Raw genomic sequence first — 9,339 nt, 5'->3', positions numbered from 1 at the left:
TTTTAAACAGTAGCAGAACTGCCATTTTTAAACATTACACAGAAAGCACCTTCATTGATTCCGTTTCACAAAACTTCACAAAATCACTGCGCCTACAGATCAACAAATATATAAATATGATATTTACAGAATAAACTATGGATTTGAAAGTGTACTCCTTCATTCTACATACTAAGCACCAATACTTTCTAAATGCGTCATCTAGAGGAGTGTTTGGGACTGGATGGATTCTCCTGGCTTTATATTGACACCTCACTAACCATCATACACACATCAACATACATACATCTACTTCTCACATTGACACCTCACTAACCATCATACACACATCAACATACATACATCTACTTCTCACATTCTACCGATTGGCTTTCGTGTTTGTAATGTCTTTTTTATGGCCCCAGTGAAGACCAGAAGTTGCTTAAGAGTCAGCTGATGGGGATCAGAATAAAGAATACAAAATCAAATATAGCTTTAGAGTTTTGACTCTGGTCTCGGCTGTCAGTCCGTTTGACATTCCTGATTTCCATGTAAACACAGTGGCTTGATTCAGTGGCAGGTCCTTCAGGGTAATGGAGTCTGGTTGACTGACTGCCTGCTCACATAAACACTGGCAGGGAGAGCACCTCGTCGCCCTCCGCTGTGGCTCTGACCAGGGCAGGGGGAAGGGTGTGTGTGTGTGTGTGTGTGTGTGTGTGTGTGTGTGTGTGTGTGTGTGTGTGTGTGTGTGTGTGTGTGTGTGTGTGTGTGTGTGTGTGTGTGTGTGTGTGTGTGTGTGTGTGTGTGTGTTTACGGTGTCGTTGAACCATCTGTTTGGGTGACACCAAGTCTCCAGTTCAGAAGAAGTGCTTTCTCAAGAAGACCTCCCCACCCCTGTTACTAGGCAAGGGGGAAGTTAACCAAACTCACTCAGAAAGGGGGAAGTTAACCAAACTCACTCAGAAAGGGGGAAGTTAACCAAACTCACTCAGAAAGGGGGAAGTTAACCAAACTCACTCAGAAAGGGGGAAGTTAACCAAACTCACTCAGAAAGGGGGAAGTTAACCAAACTCACTCAGAAAGGGGGAAGTTAACCAAACTCACTCAGAAAGGGGGAAGTTAACCAAACTCACTCAGAAAGGGGAAGTTAACCAAACTCACTCAGAAAGGGGAAGTTAACCAAACTCACTCAGAAAGGGGGAAGTTAACCAAACTCACTCAGAAAGGGGAAGTTAACCAAACTCACTCAGAAAGGGGGAAGTTAACCAAACTCACTCAGAAAGGGGAAGTTAACCAAACTCACTCAGAAAGGTGGAAGTTAACCAAACTCACTCAGAAAGGGGAAGTTAACCAAACTCACTCAGAAAGGGGGAAGTTAACCAAACTCACTCAGAAAGGGGGAAGTTAACCAAACTCACTCAGAAAGGGGGAAGTTACAACAAAACGGGAGTTACACTGAAACAGAGCATATTTTGTCTTGGTCTTTTACAGTGCGTCTAATGTGCTTGAGATGTCCTTCCCAGGGACTGCATTCAGTCAGTTAACTGTTCAGCCCATTCAGCAGGCCTTAAATAGAGTCCGTTTGGTAGAGAGTCAGTTCTCTGTGAGTTGTGTGACATCACCTCTGTGTGTCCAAGACAATTTTCCCCTCAGGGACAATTTTCCTCTCCCAGCGGGCCAATCACACGTTATTCTCCACAGCCGCCACGGCCAAGTACTCTGTCTCGGACACATGTGATGCGTCAATGAGCTTGGCCAGGCCCGTCTTGGTGGAATACTTGAAGATGAAGGCCTTCATGAGGTCGTAACGGTAGTTTCTGTTGATGAAGTTATAAATGACGGGGTTGATGCAGCAGTGGATGAGGCTGAAGCACTGGGTCAGGTGGAGGGACACATACAGGAAGTTCTCCAGCCTGCAGCTGAAGGGCAGGACGTTGAGGAGAGATAAAGTGTCGACCAATAGGACTCCGTGGTAGGGCAGCCAGCAGACCAGGAACACCACAATGTAGGTCAGGATGATCTTCCGGCTAAAAATAATCATTGATTAATCATTGATCATTGATTGGATTTATAAAGCGTATTTGCGTGTGTGTGTGTGTCTGTGCGTGTGTGTGCATTTGTGCATGCGTGTGCGTGTTTGTGTGTGTGTGTGTGCGTGTTTGTGTGTGCGTTTGTGTGTGCATGTGTGCGTGCGTGCGTGTGTGTGTGTGTGTGTGTGTAAGGGGGACACTCACCTGATGCGGCGCTCCTGGTTTGAGTTGGCACTGGAGCCGGGCGGGTTGGCGTTGCCAATGGAGCTTGCTAATAACAGGTAGAAGACAGCGATGACTGGGAACGGGATGGCGAAGCCCAGGACGATGAAGCTAAGCTGGATGCCCACCATCCACTCTCGGGGGTTGTCAGTGGGGTAGACGGGCCGGCACAGGGTGGCGTCAGAGTGTGTGGACTTGACCGCCTGCAGAAAGTAAGTGTCTGGGACGGAGGCGGCCAGTGCCAGCAGCCAAACCAGGATACAGATCACCCTCCGCACCACCTTCTTCCTGCGGCTGTTCCCTCCGTCGCCGAATAGCGCCACGGACAGGTAGCGGTCCACGCTCATACAGGTGAGGAAGAAGATACTCCCGAAGAGGTTGACGCTGAACACCAGGTGGGTGATCTTACAGACGGCCTCGCCGAAGGGCCAGTGGCCGCGCTGTAGCAGCGAGCTGACCCAGACTGGGAGAGTAGCCACCACACAGAGGTCAGCCACAGCCAGGTTGAGGATGTACAGGTGGGTTTCAAAGCGGTTCCTCTCTGAGCGGAGGTTGACCCACACCACCAGGGTGTTGGCGGCCAGGCCCACCAGGAAGATGAAGATGTAGAGGACAGAGAGGGTGTAGAGCACCGCCGCGTGGCTGAACCCAGCCGGGCACAGCAAAGCCTCTACGTGGTGGGATGACATGTTGTCCCCTGTGAAGTTAAGCTCCGCCCACATCTCCATCAGCTCCGTCAGCTCGTTCACACTCAGACTCATGGTGGCGTTCACCGCAGTAGGGGGAAGGTCGTGTTGTGAAAAAGCCAGAATCCACAATCTGTAAAGCAAGAAGTTAGTTGGTTAGAGTTTGCGCAAAACAAATGGATCAACTGAGGGGCTGTATGAGGGGAAATATGGCCATTTGCAAAACAAGACATTTGCTGGGTGACCACACAAACATATGGACCAAATATGTCAAACAATAATTTGTTTAGAGGGACAACAGGCGTTATCTAAAACATCTCAAGAGGCCAGGGGCGTCAATGACCCCCGAAATCTGAGGGTACAAAGTATGTGAGGATGTCTGGGGGGGGGGGGGGGGGGGGGTTGGGGCTAGGTGGTCCTGAAGTTGGAGAATCTTCAATTTTTCAATCTCCTGAAACAGCATTTTCCATGCTTAATTCTACGTAAAAATATATATTTATTTATTTTTCTGCATATCTAAGCATACCTCTTGAGCTGTCTGTATCCTCCTGAACGGTGGCTATTATTTTAAATAAACTAAATATGCTCTCTGCATCTCTGCTAAAATCTGGGTAAAAGATTGAAAGGTATGTGACTTATTCAGTACATGTACTTATTGGTTGCTTTTCTAAAGTCTTCTAACCTTGCCAGCAGGCATTCCAGCTCAGATCGTTTTAGACAAGCTAGCTACTCCAACTAGGGTAGCTAGTTATTGGGTTGGGGGATTGGGAACATATCTGGAATAGCTAAAGCCAACTTCATACAATCGCAAGGTGGCTAGTAGTGTTAAAGAGACGCTTTAGTATTTTTTATTACAGGATAAATCTGAGGGTCATGTCCCCTGTGCTCCCCATGGGCATGGCGCCTCTATCCGAGGCGGCATGGTGGGATGTCAGGGGGTTCGACCGATCGCATGCTGTGTCCAGGAATGTTCTCAATGTTTTCCCTCTAGTTCATTAGACAGAGACATTCCTCAGGACTCCCGAGTTCCTCTTAGTCCATCAATTACAAGCAGAGTTCCTCCTACCTAGTCCATCAATTACAATCAAAGTTCCTCCTATCTAGTCCATCAATTACCAGCAGAGTTCCTCCAAGTACATCAATAACAAGCCGAGTACCTCCAAGTACATAAATAACAGGCAGGATTGGGGCCATCGCTGCCAAAGGAGGAGTTATCATGGTCTAAAACAGACAGATTCTCACATCTGAGACCAATCTGACTACTGCAAACTGGGAGCTGAGGGACTATTTCAACTATGCCTGTATTACCACTGAATTATGAACTGTAGTAAGCCAGTAAATGATTTATTACTAAATGAAAATAAAGTGCTTTTCAGAATAACCATTTTCAAATGTAACTGTGTCATGGTCCAATTTTAAGCTAAATCAAATAAATATCCCTAAATACTGTAGGTACATGTGGAGCATGGACATTTATGATTCCATTGTATTTGTGTACATCCATTTTTATGACTGTGAAATAGGGACCTCCCAACCTCACAAGGACCTCTCAACGACACTCACTTAGCCTTGAGCACAAAGAGAGTGAAGAGAGTACTGACGCTTTCAGTGCGACCCAGGAATACCTCAAGGTGAGAACTTCACGGACACGGAAACGTAGCCTGCGATTGAGATATGGACAGGATGGAGTGTGTGTGTGTGTGTGCATGTCTGTCTATGGAAGGTGAACGGTCCCTTTCTTCACTAGAAACAGTGAACCGGCATCATGTCATGACCCTTTCCTTTGAACCGACAGTTCGAGGGTGAGGGGTCAGAGGGCCGTGTTGTTGAGAGAGAGATGTGAAGCGAGCCAGAGAGCTTCACATCAGATGGAACCATAGAACACAGGATGCAACTGGTGCTGCTGGGTAGCCCTTCACACACTGATAAAACCTCTCACTACTTGGCTTTTACTGCCTGTCTTCATGGAATACAGCACTTCATAAGACATGTTCAGAGTTTATACTTCATAAGACATGTTCAGACTGTTCAGAGTTTATACTTCATAAGACATGTTCAGACTGTTCAGAGTTTATACTTCATAAGACATGTTCAGACTGTTCAGAGTTTATACTTCATAAGACACGTTCAGAATGTTCAGAGTTTATACCTTATAAGACATGTTCAGACTGTTCAGAGTTTATACTTTATAAGACATGTTCAGAGTTTATACTTTATAAGACACGTTCAGACTGTTCAGAGTTTATACCTTATAAGACATGTTCAGACTGTTCAGAGTTTATACTTTATAAGACATGTTCAGAGTTTATACCTTATAAGACATGTTCAGAGTTTATACCTTATAAGACATGTTCAGACTGTTCAGAGTTTATACCTTATAAGACATGTTCAGAGTTTATACCTTATAAGACATGTTCAGAGTTTATACCTTATAAGACATGTTCAGAGTTTATACCTTATAAGACATGTTCAGAGTTTATACCTCATAAGACATGTTCAGAGTTTATACCTTATAAGACATGTTCAGACTGTTCAGAGTTTATACCTTATAAGACATGTTCAGAGTTTATACTTTATAAGACATGTTCAGAGTTTATACTTTATAAGACATGTTCAGACATGTTCAGAGTTTATACCTTATAAGACATGTTCAGAGTTTATACCTTATAAGACATGTTCAGAGTTTATACCTTATAAGACATGTTCAGAGTTTATACCTTATAAGACATGTTCAGAGTTTATACCTTATAAGACATGTTCAGAGTTTATACCTTATAAGACATGTTCAGAGTTTATACCTTATAAGACATGTTCAGAGTTTATACCTTATAAGACATGTTCAGACTGTTCAGAGTTTATACCTTATAAGACATGTTCAGACTGTTCAGAGTTTATACCCTATAAGGCATGTTCAGACTGTTCAGAGTTTATACCTTATAAGACATGTTCAGACTGTTCAGAGTTTATACCTCATGTCTGTAAAACAAATAGAACTTATATAAATGCAATTGAAACGGATGAACTGGATTTAACCATCAAACAACTTAATCGTTTCTTTATTTGCTTATAACATTAGCCAGATGTTTGTTCATCTAACAGAATTACCATATAGCCTTAAAAGCATTGTGGGTAACATGAGTAGATAGACAGCTGTCTTTAAGATGACCTTAAATCCCTGACAGATGAAAACTAAAAGCCTGACCCATTTGGGAGAGGTGGGTCACATAATAACAAAAGCTGCAGAAAGCTTGGTGTTGTTACTGCCGTCAATCCCACCACCATCCATTTGGGAATGGATAACATTAAATGCTGCATCTCCACGTGCCATAAAACGCAGCGGCCCTTTTGAGGACCCCAGTCCTTGTAAATGTGTTGTGTTTTCACTGGTCAAACAGAGTGGCTCTTCACCTGGTTCCCTTGTCCTCCCTCTAGCCCCCAATGGCCCCAGGGCAGCTAGCAACGTCTGGGGCACAAAGAGCTGCCCGTGTGGACACAGCGTCTCTCACCACCACACCCCAATATTACATCCAACCACAGACACACACAAACGCACTCACATACACTCACGTACTCACACACACACAAACAAACATACAGTATACACATATTATACACAACTCCACTCTCTTTCTCGCTCCCAGTCTCTCAGTCTCCCAGTCTCCCAGTCTCTCAGTCTCCCAGTCTCCCAGTCTCCCAGTCTCTCAGTCTCTCAGTCTCCCAGTCTCCCAGTCTCTCAGTCTCCCAGTCTCTCAGTCTCCCAGTCTCCCAGTCTCCCAGTCTCCCAGTCTCTCAGTCTCTCAGTCTCCCAGTCTCTCAGTCTCTCAGTCTCCCAGTCTCCCAGTCTCCCAGTCTCCCAGTCTCTCAGTCTCTCAGTCCCTCAGTCTCTCAGTCTCCCAGTCTCCCAGTCTTTCTCACTGTTTTTCTGTCTTTCTCCATCTCTGTATTTTCTGCTTTTTCCTCTCTGCATAATACACTCCCTCTCCCTGTCCATCTCCCTGTCCATCTCCCTCCCCCTCTCCCTCTCCCTGTCCATCTCCCTGTCCATCTCCCTCCCCCTCTCCCTGTCCCTGTCCATCTCCCTCCCCCTCTCCCTGTCCGTCTCCCAGTCTCCCAGTCTCTCAGTCTCCCAGTCTCCCAGTCTCTCAGTCTCTCAGTCTCTCAGTCTTCCAGTCTCCCAGTCTCCCAGTCTTCCAGTCTCTCAGTCTCCCAGTCTCTCAGTCTCCCAGTCTCTCAGTCTCCCAGTCTCTCAGTCTCCCAGTCTCCCAGTCTCCCAGTCTCCCAGTCTCCCAGTCCTCCAGTCTCCCAGTCTCTCAGTCTCCCAGTCTCCCAGTCTCCCAGTCTCTCAGTCTCCCAGTCTCCCAGTCTCTCAGTCTTTCTCACTGTTTTTCTGTCTTTCTCCATCTCTGTATTTTCTGCTTTTTCCTCTCTGCATAATACACTCCCTCTCCCTGTCCATCTCCCTGTCCATCTCCCTCCCCCTCTCCCTCTCCCTGTCCATCTCCCTGTCCATCTCCCTCCCCCTCTCCCTGTCCCTCTCCCTGTCCATCTCCCTCCCCCTCTCCCTCCCCCTCTCCCTGTCCATCTCCCTGTCCATCTCCCTGTCCATCTCCCCCCCCTCTCCCTGTCCATCTCCCTGTCCCTCTCCCTGTCCCTCTCCCTGTCCCTCCCCCGCTCCCTGTCCATCTCCCTGTCCTTCTCCCTCCCCTCCCCTCCCCATCTCCCTGTCCATCTCCCTTCCCCTCTCCATCTCCCTTCCCCTCTCCATCTCCCTTCCCCCTCTCCTCTCCCACCCCTCTCCTCTCCCACCCCTCTCCCTTCCCCTTTCCATCTTCCCTACCCCTCTCCATCCTCCCTCTCCCTCTCAATCCCCCTTCTAGTTCTTGTCTCAGAAGAAACACTGCAACTTTAAACTGTTTCCCTCCTCCTCCAAGGACCCCCCCCCCCCCCCCCACACACACACACACACACACATTTCTCTATCCCCACTCTTTTTCACAGTGAAAATTCTGAAACGATCTGTACTAAATTAATGCATTGAAAGGTAGGCTATTAACGGTGTCCATCCAGCATATAGCCTGCTGAATATGTGAATGACCAAAATGGGTCAGTCTTAAATGGGATTTTAGTGATTGTGCATAAGTCTTCTGAAGATACAGTAGATGAATGTTGTCCTACTATAAACGACTTTTGTTAACCGAAATACACACTATAAACTACAGAACTTGTCCATGAATTATTTGATGCGTGATTTATTCACATAAACAGACCCACAGTTCCTGAACACGCTATACCTCTCTACCTGTCAGCTATATTGTGCACAATTTAGGTGCGTCTATCCATTGCCGTATCATTTGCTTACATACAGGGCAATCTAGATCTGATTGAATGTAGACCAGTCTGCGGGGATATAACCCACTGTTAATCCGACAGAACCCACTGTTAATCGACACCCCCAACTGTGAGACCCGGGGCGCTTTTACAAATGTATGACAACTTCAGAGCACAACAAATCTCAGCGCCATGGAATGGTTGGGTAATGTCGAAGCATTCGTTTTCTAAACTCAAGAAAAACTAACAAATAACAAACATATAACATGCCAGTTATAAAAAGTATAATAGCCTATGAAAACGAAATGTATTTTATTTCCTGTCAGTGAAAAAGTAGGATAGAATGCACTATGGGTAGTGTTATTTAAAGGTTACTTACAAAAGGCCTTTCGGTGTCCTTTGTAACTCCGTCAACACAGAAATTGCACAGAAAGTCCCCGTGAATGCTTTGAGAGTCCCTAGACTGGTGTCAATATTGAGGTTATAGTAGGCCCATTGAAGTCTGTAGGTTATACGCAAATTGACTGAAGAGCTCTCGGGTTCCTGCTCTGTCGAGAGACTACCTCGCTTTGTCCCGGTGCACTTGTTAAATACTGCAGAGAGCAACGCCTACTAGGGCAACTAGGCAGCTTGGTAAAACTGATTCATTGACGTTTCAGCAAAAGAAAACAATGGAATCGACGGACTTGCGAAATATCGGATTTCCACTCCCACCAACATAATAGAGATATAAATAGTAGTTAGTTATTTGTGTCCGAGTACTGAAAAGTCTGACGTCCAATTTGAAAGTCAGTGGACTACGGAGTGCGTATGCTGCTTTGCATTCCATCACCTTCCGATACTGGTGGTGCGTTGGTGCTGAATTCTTTAGGGGACATTTCTTATAATAGATTTACGAGCTTTTCTGTAGGGCCATATATTATCATGATTGTATTATAATTTAGTAGCCTATGCTAAATTCATTAGAATATTGGTAGATAATTGACTAAAATTTATGTAAAATAATTACAAGAAACTGTTAGCCAGTGGGCTATGTTTTACACTGAATTATTGTCTATGCCTACTTTTAAACATAATTTGAATGCATTAATAGG

The 9,339-nt window shown here is 45.6% G+C and overlaps 1 protein-coding gene across 1 annotated transcript; it reads right to left on the bottom strand.

Moving 5' to 3' along the window:
• Window positions 1-770: 770 nt before the first annotated feature.
• LOC116359815 (atypical chemokine receptor 3-like) lies at window positions 771-8,891 on the bottom strand. Its single transcript, XM_031813579.1, has 3 exons — window positions 8,625-8,891; window positions 2,214-3,050; window positions 771-2,006 (listed from the first exon to the last, which is right to left on the bottom strand). The coding sequence occupies exons 2-3, from the start codon at window positions 2,990-2,992 to the stop codon at window positions 1,661-1,663; spliced, it is 1,125 nt and encodes a 374-aa protein (XP_031669439.1). The 5' UTR covers window positions 2,993-3,050; window positions 8,625-8,891; the 3' UTR covers window positions 771-1,660.
• Between the last annotated feature and the right edge of the window lie 448 nt (window positions 8,892-9,339).

This window comes from Oncorhynchus kisutch, unplaced genomic scaffold (assembly GCF_002021735.2).
Source record: "Oncorhynchus kisutch isolate 150728-3 unplaced genomic scaffold, Okis_V2 Okis05a-Okis16b_hom, whole genome shotgun sequence".
In the NCBI taxonomy this organism is placed as follows: domain Eukaryota; kingdom Metazoa; phylum Chordata; class Actinopteri; order Salmoniformes; family Salmonidae; genus Oncorhynchus; species Oncorhynchus kisutch.
Note: the sequence above shows the minus strand (reverse complement) of the source record. Positions and strands in the feature narration are given on the sequence as shown.

What these genes read in the sequence shown, in the direction of transcription:
- LOC116359815 (XM_031813579.1), bottom strand. Translation starts at nt 2,992, where the DNA reads ATGAGTCTGAGTGTGAACGAGCTGACGGAGCTGATGGAGATGTGGGCG. An exon ending in AACCAGGAGCGCCGCATCAG is followed by an intron (nt 2,007 to 2,213) that starts GTGAGTGTCCCC and finishes GATTATTTTTAG; the next exon opens with CCGGAAGATCATCCTGACCT.